At 38.0% G+C, this 14,830-nt stretch overlaps 1 protein-coding gene across 9 annotated transcripts in view; it reads right to left on the reverse strand.

Annotated features, from left to right (window-relative positions):
• The window catches only part of CTNND2 (catenin delta 2), a 679,304-nt gene that overhangs the window by 26,195 nt on the left and 638,279 nt on the right, over nucleotides 1–14,830 (reverse strand). For 6 of the 9 annotated variants that reach the window (XM_055800247.1, XM_055800253.1, XM_055800248.1 and 3 more), the window contains 3 exons: nucleotides 12,759–12,969; nucleotides 9,371–9,455; nucleotides 2,881–3,006 (listed from right to left, as the gene is read on the reverse strand). In XM_055800247.1, coding sequence (XP_055656222.1) covers nucleotides 2,881–3,006; nucleotides 9,371–9,455; nucleotides 12,759–12,969 — 422 coding nt within the window. The remainder of the gene's footprint in view (nucleotides 1–2,880; nucleotides 3,007–9,370; nucleotides 9,456–12,758; nucleotides 12,970–14,830) is intronic. The other 3 variants (XM_055800250.1, XM_055800249.1, XM_055800255.1) reach the window with 1 other exon arrangement.

The raw sequence follows: 14,830 nt of genomic DNA on the forward strand, positions 1-14,830 counted from the left end.
CTAGTCGTTCCCACATAAGTCAGCTGGAGCTTACCATGAAACTTGCCATCAGTGCTGAGGATGCTTTAGCATCACATATTTGTATGCCTCATTCTAGAGAATTGTTTGGACAAACTCTGATATTTCATGTAATTGTTTAGCACCTCTTGGGTCTACTAGGTTTTGGACGAGAATGGTGCAGCTTCCACGCACTTCTTAGTGAAAATTTAGAAGAATTACTGCTGACTTGTACAACACTGAATGTTAAAGGACAGCACTGTTATGCCTTTAAGGCCCTCAAGGGGAAAGCAACAGGCATAGCTGCAGATACTTTCTAAGCTCATAGCTAAAACCATTAAGGTTTATCCCTTTACATATTGCCAAGCTTTCTTTGTTCAGAAATGAAGCTTCAAGGCAGCATCTTCTACATCCATGCTGTGTTGTAAGTTTTACATACACACATCTCTATTTGTGTATACATATACGCACATATAGATATTTGCCAGCAAAAATGCAAATATGTTGTCACACAGACATATAAATATTTGCAAGGGTGCATATTTATACAATGGACAAGCTAGGAAAATCGGAACATGATCTACCCGACTGCACAAGTAAAATGATAAGCATTAAAATAAAATCAAAATAACATTGTTTGACTCTAGTATTTTTTAACAGTTTAGATATAAATTTTGTCTATTTTCTAAATTGTTCTTTTTAAAAACTAGGCAAATTGTTTAGAATGATGATACAGCTAGGTGAAGACACAATATATTTGTGTTATGCCAAATGCTGAGATTTTTTTTGTTTCTCCCTCTCTTACTCTTTTCAGTTTATACCCCATTTATTCCATGTGTGAATACTTCTGAAAACTTCTGCATATGCCGAAGTTTTTACCTATATAGTTCAGCTCAATTTATTAGCACAATTTCCTCTTTAGGCTTCATGATTTTGCTTATGATATGTAAATTCCTACTGTACAGACAAACAGGGTATTATTTAAGCAGGCAACCGGCAATAAGAAAGCCACAAATGTTAAAATTTACTTGATAAAGTTTTGAATATTATTAAAAATACAACAGCTGGGAAGGCATACACGATCAAAAGAGGAAGTAAGGTAAATGACAAGTTTATACTATACAATCATGCTACCTAGCACTAATTATGTTGAAAAATGTAGCACCAATGTAAAAAGAAAAGAAAATTCCAGTCTAATGTATCATTCCTCACTGAAGAGGTTTTGTGTCTCTAAGAAAGGATGTGAAAAGATCAACAGATTATTCTTTGGTCTGCAGCTACTACCTGTTATTTCCTGCAGAACAGAAAATATGCCTTTGATTTAATGAAGAAATACTTCATATTTGCATGTCCACTGGGAAAGGCAAACCTATTTTACATGAACACCAGAAACTAATATACAGCATAAAATGTAGAATTAATAATAATACAAAACACACAGAAAAATCTGTAACACCAACTTTTTCTCCAGTACTGAAACCAATGACAAATTCATGATTAAGTATTTAAAAAGATTGCCATTTGATAAAAAGCCACATTTAAAATGCTCATTTAAATGTGAATAACATGTTTTTAGGCAAGAAAGACTGAAATAGGGAAAAAAAAAAGGAAGTATATATTTGAAGACTATAATTTTTTTGCTATATTGGTTATGGAATCTGTATCTTCTAAAATTAGTCAGATGATGCTTTAAAAAGGCTTGAGTATGTTAATTCCACAGAAAACTTGCACATTTCCTTTATTTAAAATCAATTTAGGAATTTGGTTAATTCCTGATTAACAGAAAGTAATGTCATATATCAGACGATGAAATGCTGGGCATTTTAAATATCATGCTCCTGTCAGCTAAAGATTAAAAGGATTTACCCTAACCTTGAAAGATATTCATGTCTAAAGTATTTAAATGAGATCTTCTCTGATGTCTTCTTTCTTCTGGGCAAACTTAGTAGAAAAAAAAAACAAAACAAAAGAAAGAAACAGCATAGCTACTATGACCTGTGTGATCAGCAAAAACACATTCTTAGTTTCTCTAAATATTTTATCAGAAAAATAGACAAACATATGTATACATAAAGGTTTCTCCATGGACTTACTTGAATGTTGTGCCTATATAGAAGGTATTTTGTTTTTCCAGTAGTGCCATGGAGTCACATTTTATTATGAAAAAAATATTAAGAGGAAAACAAAAGACTATGCTTGCTTAAGGAAACTGAATTTGAGTACCTAAAATCAAATAGTGCCTCTAATAAATCATGCCCAGTTGTGCTAATTCTCATCAACTCTACTTATGTATGAGAGAAATCTTTGTTGTTCTTAGTAATAGATTTTGAAAATTAGCATTTTAAGAATTTAATTGACTCATGGAAAAACTGATTATTCAATAGGTATTCTAGTTTACCTGGGATCCTATTACTGAAATACACAGCTATTGCTTTTATCTTAGAGATGCCATCAGGCCAGAAAAGAAAGCAAAGAGCTTGATAAATTTAATCTGCCTTTCAACACAGTGCTTATCAATAACTGCCTTTCTGTTTAAAAGGTTGAGACAACAAAAAAAGAGATTACAGAAATGGTAAAAAGCTTTTCAGGGAACTGAGTGTAATGCACTTGCTTCCCTCCCTGATATATGCTGTCCTCAGAGCAAAACTTTGCACACCTTCCTCACGTGGCTGAAATGCGTAAGGCTGCTTTCCTAAGTGAAGCAAGATGCTTTCCACCTAGAACCAACAGGCTTTAGGAAATTATATTGTGTAATTTAAAGATATATTCTCTAGTAAGGTTTTGTTACTTTTGATTTGAACACCTCCTGTAGAACTCTTTTGGGTACAAATCTCATATGCATGAAACAACAATTCAACACTGGTCAGCTGACAGCCAGAATACCTGGGTTGGGGAATAGATTCTGGTTTCTTGGCTCTGGGAGAGAGTATGCTGAGCGTGCCATGACCCAGAGTGGTGGGTTGGTGAAAATCCTCTGTCATCAGTCACACTGAAGCTTGGGGCCGCCCACTGCCACAAATCAATCAATCAGTCAATTATTTATTAATCAGGTATTTGCAGTTTCATAGCTAATATAAAAATGGGCCCTAGACAATGCCTTCTCTATAATGATAATCTAGCTTTATATTACAGTGGTGGGGTTTACCTTAAATGAATCCATCCTTTTTCTAAAAGGGTGACATACTAACCTGAAAAAGACCTTGGCAATTGTACAGAAATAAATTAAGCCCTGATGAAAGATCAGCACTGCAAAAGACATATGCTCATTAATGATCTGAGCACATGATTAGTTCCTTCAAGTCAAGCCACTTTTTTGAGGAACTATTATGTTCTGGATTTGGAATTCAGATCCTTAATGTAGGGTTTAAAGTTCTGCACGGACCTTTTCACTCGATAAATTTAACCTAAACCAGCATCTTTTTGGGGGACATCTGACTGATGATCACCTTACCAGACGAAAACCAAGTTAGGTGTTCCAAGTCTACATGACAGCATGATGTAATTAACATTTCTAAAGGGTGAGTAAGTGTATTTTACTTTAGGAAGCACTTTAGATTCTGAAACTCCTTGACTAGGGTTTGGAAGTTTACTGCTGGCAATTTTCATGGAACATTTAGCCATAAAGGACTTTCTCATAGGGTCATCACTTTATTATTCTGTAAGTCAGATGAAAATAGAGTCCTCTTCTAGATCCAGACTGGCTTAACTGCTTCTAAGGCTTTGGGCAATTCTAAATATCTTTTCCAGCCAATGACAGACAAGGCCATCTTCAGAGTGACTACCCTGAATTCATTAAATGCCTATCACAATAGTATCCCTATTGTAAATGGCACACTACACACTGAAGGATGACTGACTTTAACAGCCTGCCTGCTTTCAAATAATTGGGTTGTATTTTTACTCATATAGTAGGTGAATAGGATTAACATTTCTATTACTCCATGCAGAACAGAAATGTATTATAATAAATGGGAGAGAAAAATAATTTCTACAAATTCATTGCGATCTCTACTTACATCCTAGAAGACAGAATAAGTGTAAACATAATCATAGACTGTAAACAGATTTCACTGGAGCCTAAGTGGTTAGGCAAAGCAAGGCAATTAATAGAAAACATATTCTTTCTGACAGTTCCTCCAGCTCTTTGATATTACACACATTTAATGCTAATTGAAGCTTGTTTTTAGCTAATAAATTTTCTTTCTGTTAAGCTCATTTAGGACAACCCTTTTGCTCAAATTTCCTCATGTAATTTAACAAGCTATGTGTGTTTAAGAGTAGTTGGTTATTTTCTTGAATATTGAGATAGATAGGAGTTTACCAGGTAACAGAAATCTCTCTTACAGAACATCTGTATTTTCCAAGGTGTCCCCAAATCTTCAACCACTTAATACCCTAGACACTGGACTGGCGCCCAGTGTTCCTGACATGGAAGAAGGTGTCTTTAAAGAATCACCATATTAGAACCTTTCATCTTGCTTGGGTGGCTAAACATAAATGGGACAGGACCTCTTTCTGGAGACTGCAAGCAGCACTTAATTCTCCTTCTGACAGTACAGATTACCAAGATATTTGAAGATGAGGGGTGCACCATGAGTCTGAAGCACACGGACAAGAGGAATAGCTCCTCTACCTGGTTTTTCATAAGTGCTGGGCCACTGACCCACCCATGGAGCTATGGATCATGTGACCATTAAGCACTTTTGAAAATCAGATTTCAAGTATTTTGGAACAGACTTATGAAAACAGAGGCGGTTAAATGACCATTTATGAAAATGTACGTCTTATTTGTAGAGAAAAAAAGTTTGAAAATGACATGACATTAAAGTCACTCTTTAGGAAACTATTTAATCTAATGATGAAAAACTGAGAAGATAACTCCTTTTTTACTTGCTAAGCTTTAGCAGTATTTAGAAATCAATCACACTAAGTAACCTAAACACTGTTTATATGGGACTGAACATAATGTTGTTTTCCTTTTGTGGGATTTTTTTTTTTCCAGATTAGATTTCTGTTTCACTGAGCAGTATTTTCTGTGAAGCATTCTGTGATGAAGGACCTGCCAGTTAAACTTCTGGGATGGCTGGCAACTCCTTCAACTCAAGACTAAATTAATTGCTTCCTCTTGGCCCATCGAGGTGTTTTTGGGGTTGTTCCCCCCCCCCCCCCCCCCCCCTATAATTTTAGGACTGGAAACATTTATGCGTTTTAGAACTTTGTCCTGTTGGACCATGTTAGGATAGTGCCAGACTAACCATAGCAGGGAGTGACATCCTCTTTTTACCCCCAAAGCACAAGCCCAACAGGGATGGTAAACACTGTCACCTCACTCACAGATCTGAATGCTGACTATTTACTTCCTGTGCCTTTTCCATGCCAGCCCAGTCTATCAAGTCTATGTGTCCCACTGAAGCCACAACACAGCTATGAACTGGAAATCCTAGTACACTGGACAGAACCTGTCAGTGGAGCATACAGGGTGTGACATAGCTCTGCAAACACAATGCATAAGGTATTGTGGACTTACAGAGCTTTCCAAGTGGAAATTGAGACAACAAAGCCAATGTCTCCTTCTCCTTGAGCTTGCAGCTCAGGCTGTGGGAAGTTAGAAACCTATCCATCATTCTCCTGAGCCAGAAAAGCTACAGTCTCCACCTCAGCATGCTTTTCAGAGAATAAAATCCTATTTGAGAAGAGAGACCAACAGTTCAAAGAGTGCAACTCCTCTTGTATCAGCTATCAATAAATGGGCACAATGCTCCTGCTCCAGCAAACTGAACAAAAGTAACACAGAAACCTTTATCCTTATTTTTGACAGGACCTTAGGATTCCTAGGACGCATTGGATGCTGCAGATTAGTTAGCCTGTGTCTCCAGTAAAGTTCAACAGGCTGCAAAAGTTCCAGCTCTTGCTTTTGGGGCCTTACAGAAAAGACCTATGAAATCAATAGGGCCTTCTCATTGCTTTCATTGGGAGCAGGATCAGCCCACTGCAGAGAAGTCCCCGGGCAGCACAACTCTAAGCTCTGGACTGGCTCAGCTACATTGCTGGCAGAGCTTGTTCTGTCCACTTGCTCTGCCTTTCTGTTTAAACAGCATACGGGCTAGCTTGAAACTCTTTTTTCCAGAAACCTATCTCTAGCTTAACCTGGTTTACTAGATTTAATCTTCCATGCCTCCTATCTCACTGACTTGTGGAATAATTTTGCATTTTGTCAGGATAAAAAAGATGGATAAGACTTGAAAATTTTGTGTTGTCAAAAGATACTGTTTGTATTCTTAGCCAGATACACTATGACCTTGACACAGGGTATATTACTTGATTTGGTCAATGAAATTAACAGAGTTGTTGCAGTTGCTGCTGCAGTTTTTGGCTTTGAATGGCCCAGAGAAAGAGGCAACGTCTGTCAGACACTGAGCGGCACAACGAAATTTGTGTACGCTACTATCCTTCTTAACATGCTGAAGCTGACACCCTGAAATCTGTTAAATTTGGGCTATTTTTTATGCAACAGCTGATTTTGACAGTGTCCTTGGAGGCTCCTTCATTTAGTTTTCACTATGTAGGCATATTAATGTTACAGCTTTGGTTAAAGCTGAGAAGCTTGCTCACCCATGATGGGATTGGAGCTTGCACGAAGCAATGCACATACCCTGCTTGGGGCAGCCCTGCTACTGGCAGCCAGTGGAGGACTAGTTTCTGACTCCTGCACTTCACAGCCAGGAGTTTATCAGGGAGTGCTGCAAGTGGGAAATTGGTGCCTGTGCACTTCTTGGCTTTTGGTCCTTCACAGGTGAGACAAGTCATTAGGTGACCACATCAATCCCTAACTCTGGATGGGCTTTCTGTCAGTGCAGCTGATACTCTGCCAGCGATGGGATGATTCCTGTAATATTGAGCAAAATCAGAAAAGTTAAAGAGGTTTTCATGTTTTTGCTGATGCAGTCATATTTGGACTAAATATATGACTACTGCTGTATCAGCACTAAACGTATGTTGCCTTCTTTCCCCATTAATACAAAGAAAAATTATTCTATTCTTTGTACCTCTCCTTCCTGTACTGCACGCATATGGCTCTAAAATATACCACAATTCAAACTATTTGGTTATACTGTTTGTCAAACAGTAAGAAAAGTGCTGCTGCTTTTCCTTAAATGTGATGTGATGCTTGTAATTTCTTTGTATTACAATACAAAATCGTGCCTCTCTGTAGGCCACCGATTCTTTGAAAGTAATTGTATAGATATTTCTGTACATAGGAAGAAATTGCTGATGATAATACAATGGGATTTACCTGCACTTCAAAAAAGGCTGTGCAAGTGCGAGATCCTGCAAAGTGCTGATCATACTATATTGTCAACTGTATGTTCACTCATTTTTACTAGCATGTGTGTTTTAATGGAACAAAATAAAGATTGCATTGAGTATTAGTATAATGAAAACTGTTCTAATTTTCCTATCACAAAAACATTATTTTCCCAACAGTAGTGAAACTCAGGCAGCCAGCATAAGTCTGCTATTACAGGCAAGTTTAATAAATACTATGACTTTATAAAGATAACTGTATGTCTTTTAACAAACGGGAGTATTTTAAATTCATTATCTGAACATTTTGATTAAAAGAAACCATATTTATACAAGGTTTAACACCATATGTAATGGCATGTAATGAGTACACAAATACATAGCTGAGACTGACCTTAATGTTAACATTTTGTGAAGTCTGTAGGAATTAGCCAATACAGAGATTAATGAAATGCTTCTTGAGAATACAGACAATCTGTCTGCTGTGAGTGTCCTGGAAGCTACCTCAGAGGCTAGCCTGCCCTATTTTCCACACCACATCTATTGGTGGCAGCAGAAAATGTTCTTGTAAGCATGCAAGGTACTTAGTACCTAAGTATGCTTAATATGTAAGTATGTTACCAGGCATTCACATTGGCAGCCAACAGAATGCCCTTTAAGTAACAGTATAATCAGAAGCCATACAGCATATAGATTACCTCATGCATGAAGCAACCCCAGAAACTGCTCTTCTATCACAGCATATATATACAGACAGAAGGTTGAAAATGAGCCAGACATTGTAAGAACCTCTACATGATTATGGTGCAATAAATTTCAGCCTCTACAGTGCAGCCACCCACATGTACAGAAGTCAGGCTATGCACACTTCCAGTGCATTACTGCCTTGTGTCAAGAAAAGCCTGCTCTACCTCATGTTTGTTCCCACCTCTTAATGGGGCAGTTGAGTACCAGGTCATTACTTGGAACATCTTTGCACATGGCATCCCTAGGCCTGCCAAGGATGACTGAAAATACTGGAAGTGAACAATGGGAGAGACTCAATAATCATCTTCCTTATTCCTCACACTTTACACAAGCAGGGCTGAGGCATGCAAAAGAACAACAGCATTTCAAACAGAAGCTTCTGCCAGTTTGAGATTTGCTGCGTAATTTCATGTAACTAAGTTCTTTTCTTGTGCAAAATGCATACAACACAGACTATGCCACTGTGAACTTTCCCTACTTCACTGTTCTTGTGCCTCAGCCTTAACTAGGACCTGAACTTTTGTGCCACATGAAGTCTTAGCTCTCTTTGCTAAGGTTACAAATACAAGTATCAATTAGATAAGCTGTCAAATCCCATGTAACAAGAAGACCTTTGAGAACTAATTTGCAGGCTGATACTCAAATGGGATGTAATTCAGTTTGGAAATATTCAACAAGAATTACTTTAAATGCTGTAATTTACTAATTAGACACTTTAGAAGATATATAGGATGTTGTTTCACAGGATCGTATTACAGTATTGCAATTCATTTTTAAGAGGCCCGTGGGATTGGTATGGTACTACAGATTCCATACACTCTGAAAACCAAGTATATGATGCTACTGTCTTCCAGCTCATCGGAAGTGAAGCTATCAAGTTTCAGCCCAGCTCCACATGTAATTGGTCACTAAGCACCACTACTTCAGACACTCTTGTTCACAATCTCATGAGGAAATTTGGGAGGGCTGAAGGGCTGGAAATCTGATAATCTTGTCAGGACAGGGTGGGGTGGTCTAAAAAGGAAAGGTGCAGTGGGAGAGCTTGCATAGGTATCTTTATGGACAGAGGACTTCACTCTCCAGGGCTGTCGGATCCAGCACTTTTTGTATTAATTATTTTGAAAATCAAATGCACATACCCTTTTCACCACCACATGTATTTTCAAAAGATGAGGGAAAAAACTCAAAGCTCCAAATATCTGAAACTTTAACCTCTATGTAAACTTCCAATCACATAAATGTTTTGGTCTAAAATCTCTCAGCCCCCAGATTCGGATAACTGTATGAAAGATGATAAATCTAGAAAAAAAACAAGCCTTACCTTCTTGTAGAGACTTCTCAGGTCTCTGTACTGCCACATGCTATTGAGGACCTGAGATGCCGCTTTCACCACTTTTGGCGAATGCCTGTTACATACATATATTCAAAAAGGAGAGAGAGAGAGAGAGAAAGAGTGAGAAAGAGACTGTTAAGTACAAGACTTCATTCATCCCAAGTTTCAAATGCATTGCTATGGATTTAAACCCAAAATTAGTGTGTTTCAAATGTACCATAAGATCTTTGGTTGGCATCTTGGAGACCAATCTGTTTTTCAGCAAGGGCAATACATGTTACTCCTATAGTAGTAATTATTCAGTGAATGGCAAAACGTGCGTTCCTCAGCACACTGACAGTAAGGACGCACGGCAAGAGCACAGTAAGAGGAATGGGAGAGGTAGCAGTTGGCAAAATTGTTGCAGACCCTCTTCTTACTCTATAAGCTGCCAACCTTCAACTCTTGATGGTGTGCTCAATGTATTAAGTTCCTCTTAGCAGTGGCCAAAAGAAACACTCTAGATGGGTGATGAGCACTGTTTTTGAAGTGCAGAGCCAAGATGCAGAAATACAACTGATTATAAAAAGTCATGACAAATTTCATCAGGAATCCAAATTAGGACCTGTATCTTGTTCACACCATTACCCTTTAATGATGGCAATACAATGTTATGTTGAAAACCATATGTAACTTCACATGGACTTTCTCTTCAGAAAGGTTTTGAAAGAAGCTCTAAACTACTGTTAGAATTAGTTGGAGTCACATACTCCTCTTGGCATAGGTAACTTACAAAAAAGTCTAAAAAAAAAGATATTAGAGTATTCAGCTCAGTCATGAAGGGTCAAATAAAAAAGGACTGGGAAAATAACCCAGCCCGCTGAAGAAGCATACGCTGTGCTGTACCAAATAAAGCAGTAGAGCGCTAGAAAACCTTGCAACGGCCAAAGTCTGGGGTGAGGATTGATGGAGTTCAGGGCAGTCACTGAGGTGATTCATGTTTTACTCAGAAAAGGCACATGCATTGCAAAACCAAGGAGAAACCAGAAAACCAGCAGCATATGCTACTGGTTTGGGCAAGAAGTCTCAGGGGTCAGGCTTTGGTGCATCCTGTGACTTCTGTGAAGGAATGCTGGTAGGCTGACACTCAAGCTGGTAAAGCGATGTTCATGACACTACTGATTGAAATAAAATACAGTATTTTCCTAGTAAGTTATTTGGTGGGGTTTTTCCCTCTCTTCCATTTCTTACCCAGACTACAGCAGTAGGGGGGTAATTAGTGAATAAATCAGAATTTGTTAAACCCTTTCAACTATAATTGTTTTTATTATACTCCCAGCTGTACTGGCTAGTGGGGTGCTGGCAGCGTGGAGTAACCAGGAAAATAACTGCCAAACATACTATGAGTACTAAGGAGAAACAGGAACTATATGAAACTATGAAACCAATATGGGCTTGGCCAATATGACCTTCTGAACACCAGTTCTCTCATGCTGTCATACAGGGAAAGCGCTCAAGCCCTGGGAATGTTCCAAAGGCTAGCAGGGCCAGCCCCACACTCCTGGCACTGATACATACCAGGATGTACAGTCAGCCTAGTATCCTGCACTTGTAGAAGCAGTCGCTTCATACTGGACAAGATAAATTCATACTGAAGTGGTTTACTGTATTAAAGTGAGCGTGCCAGAATTTCCTATCAGTCCAATAACCAGCAATTCAGATTTTTAAACAATGGATTGCCTGTAAGAAACCAAACCAAGTAATAGTGCACAGTACTAAAATTCCTGAAAGCTTTAAAACGGAATTTTCACTTAAGGTGGGCACTTGTAGCACTGTGAGTCGACAGGTTTTCTTGTTCTAGAACTGTGTAACCTGTAACAATTAATAGCACAGGACAACTCAAAGTACTTGAGAGGAGGGATATGCATCATGATTTGGGAGGGCAATTTGGAATTACTCAATACTATCTAGCCTAAATACTTTCATTCAATATAGATAGGTCTTTCACAGTTACGAGGGTTACATAGACAGTGAAATATACCCTCAGATCCTCATAAAACTGCCCATGAAACTCTGAAAATTCTAAACTCAACAGGTATTAAAAATCTCTACCAGATAATGAAAAGGTAGACAAATGCATTATTCTGAGGAAAGACACATTCAACTTAAAGAGAAATGGATATGAATCTGCTTGCAATATCAGTACATTTGACCTAGAAAATACAAATGAAATTTTTAAATAGATTTAATAATAATAAAATGCAAATGTAAATAAATTAGCAGAGTATGGGGAGCTCCCACAACTGGAATCACATACTTTGTTACGCTACTACTTTTTATCCCTTACAATTAGAATGTGAGAATGTTTCAATAATGAATTTGGTATGAAAAATAAAAGGGTGATAATAGAGGAAAGGAAATGTGATTAAATTATATTGGCAACGCTCCGATCACATAGGCGAGCATAAGTTCTCATACCAAATGTAGGGTGCATAAATCTTTCCTTCAAGTTGTGGCCTGGCTTTGTGGGGCTCTTTTAGAGCTCTGGTGCTGCAGTAGGCTGTGTGATGACAGCTTCGAGCAGGTGGACTGATGGGTTTTGTACACTACAGTGAAGGCTTTTTGTTTTCAAACTGCCATAGTCCCATTGCACTATACTTCTGCAGGTTGACAAATATGAGAACCAGGCTATCTGTTTTAGGCAAAAGAAGGATAAAGAGTGAACTCTTCATGAAGAGTGTGTACATAGGAAAACAGACAAGTTGAAACCATAGCTGCTCTGAAAATGTCAACAGTTGTGTGTAAGATTTCTGCATGTTTCTGTGCCTCAGAAAGTAGTCTGCAGGTATCCTAACGCTCTCTGAGAAACAAGGTGATAGGAAAATCCATGGATTTACTTTTCTACTATGCCCCACCTTACCAGCAAGCTGGCGGCAGGGAAAAGGGTGCTGTGAAGAGGGACAATGACTTTACATTCTTCATTCCCAGAGCAAGCGGACCAGTATCAGAACTGTGGTGATGTCCCTTTCTTTCACAGGATCCTTCCACCCGCATGTCACCCTTTCTGCAGGGTGCAATCCAACAACTCTGCTCCCTAATGTTTATCAGGATCTTTTGGAAGCGCTTAGAGGTAAGCAGTTACTGTAGATAATTACTCTCCCTTTAACTGCACATGCAGTGCACTCCACGCACTGCTGATGGAATGTCAAAAATAAACACAGCAGAGACTTTTGCTATCAGTATTGTCTTGTTTCTTGTCACCTTTCACACCGGGCATATGATTTCTGATGAAACTAAAGAATTCAACTCATGATTGCACAGAGGAGGCAAACACATTCAGGACTAGTAATAACTACTGGAGATGTTAAAAAGGTGCAAGGTGATTTGCAAAACATACTTGTCTCCTTTACTCTTAGATATGCCAACCAGTTTCTCAATGCCGCCTGCGTCTCGTAAGGCCTTGGCATTCTCCATGTTTTTAGTGATGACTTCATGCAGAGTGCAGCAAATGGCAGTAACGGTGTCATCTGACATGGCCTTGCTTGCTGAGCTGTTGCTGTTGTTAGCGCCTGGCAGTCGGTGGACCAGATCCCTCATGGCATACTTGCCTTTGTTGGAAGAAAATGAAGGGAGAATTCAGAAGATATAGCAATAAAGGGTGATGGAGAAGTACAGGGAAAACATGCAAGACTATTAGCACCATTCGCATCATCGCATGTAATCTAATTGGCTACTGATAGTATCCTGGAGCAAGCCACATTTATACGATTGCACTTCAAGCCTTTCACACATTAGGGACTCTGATATCTTTCCATGCTACATCAGTTGGAGACTTTGGATAAGGTTACATCATGCCATTAGGTGAATGAAACGATGACAGTAAAGGCCAAGTATATGTGTAAAGATAACCTGAATACCACAACTTACAGAACGTGGCAAGTCCTCATCTCCCACCACACAACTCATAACTTGTTACAATAAATAGAATGTGCATCAGTTGTTAAAAACACTACAGTGAATGCAAAGCCAATGACGCTGTTATTTGTGAAGAAGTCTTCTCTGAAGGACCAGTTTCACTGTACGAGGTTAATTCCATAATACATGCAGTAATTTAATTGGGTCTGTTAGTGTTTCTTAAATTTTATTGCTCTGAGGGGACACCATCTTTTCCACACATCCTCAGTTATATGTGTAGTACTAAGGAGAAAGGGAGCCTTCTTGACATCTATTCCTGTCTGATGTTTAGTAAAGAATTACTTTATACAACACTAACCTCCAGAACTTAAAATATACTAAAAGGAAAGGGGCTATGAATTTTTAAAATGGTCACATTGAACTGAAGACATAAAAAAGAAATTCTGTTGATTATGGTTGGACTTTATTATCTTAAAGGTGTTTTTTAACCTAAATCTCTGAGTATTTGGATGTGTGTGTGTGTATATATATATATGTATATATAATAAATGTAAATGTAAATATATATATATGCAGGGCAGGGTTAGCACCGGCACAGATAAACAAGAAGCCTCACACCAGTTCTAGAGGGTCATTATTATGGCAAAGTGGCTGTTCAGACCTTCAATGCAATAAAGACAAGATCAGAGGGGACAAGGGCCTAATGAAGTTCTTGCTGAGGTCAGTGAAACAACTCTGAACCACCTTCAGTGCAGCTGTGCTAGCAATTTGCATACAGCAATCACCGTAAGTGTATCATGCAGGATGAAAAGGACAGGAAAATTGGGAAAAGTAAATATAATTAGTAAACTAATCTACATCACATTTTATGAATGAAATAATCAGGTATGATTATTGTATATAATATGATAATTTAATCAGTTTTTTGATAACTTACTAAAGTTCTGATCAATTTGTATTTACAAGTACTTGTTAAAAATCTTATTTCTGAACTCATAAATTCAGTTGCGTGTGTCGACATTTGAAAGCAGAGGTAAAAGGAAAACCACATATTTTAAGTATCAGATGTTAAACTATTTTTATTTTCCACAATTTTGCCTGCTGTGGTAGAAACACAGACAGTCATTTGGAACAGAATATTCATAATACAGATAAAATTAAAATTGTTGTACAGAAATGTTAAAGGTTATCAAACAGATTTTGTGGTAATGTGAGTCTTAGAAACTACCCACTCTGTATCATATAAAAACATTCCTGATTATATAAAAAGCACAACATTACCAAAAAAATGTGTGCAGCAGGATTTGAATCTTACCACTGTGCTGCAGTACAAATACAAATCTTGTTCTCAAACATTTTTATTTCATTGCACTTAATATTTCATTGGTCATTTCCGTTATTAACTTTTCAGCAATATTAATATCCGATATCATACAGATGTTAACACCACTTTCTTTTTCAGAAATGGTTGGTTTGAGCGAACTGAAAATCTTTTTTTCCCCTGCACATCTATGAAACACTGTTCAAGAACAGCCTGAAATGCTATTTACATCT

This window comes from Falco peregrinus, chromosome 3, assembly GCF_023634155.1.
Source record: "Falco peregrinus isolate bFalPer1 chromosome 3, bFalPer1.pri, whole genome shotgun sequence".
Lineage (NCBI taxonomy): Eukaryota > Metazoa > Chordata > Aves > Falconiformes > Falconidae > Falco > Falco peregrinus.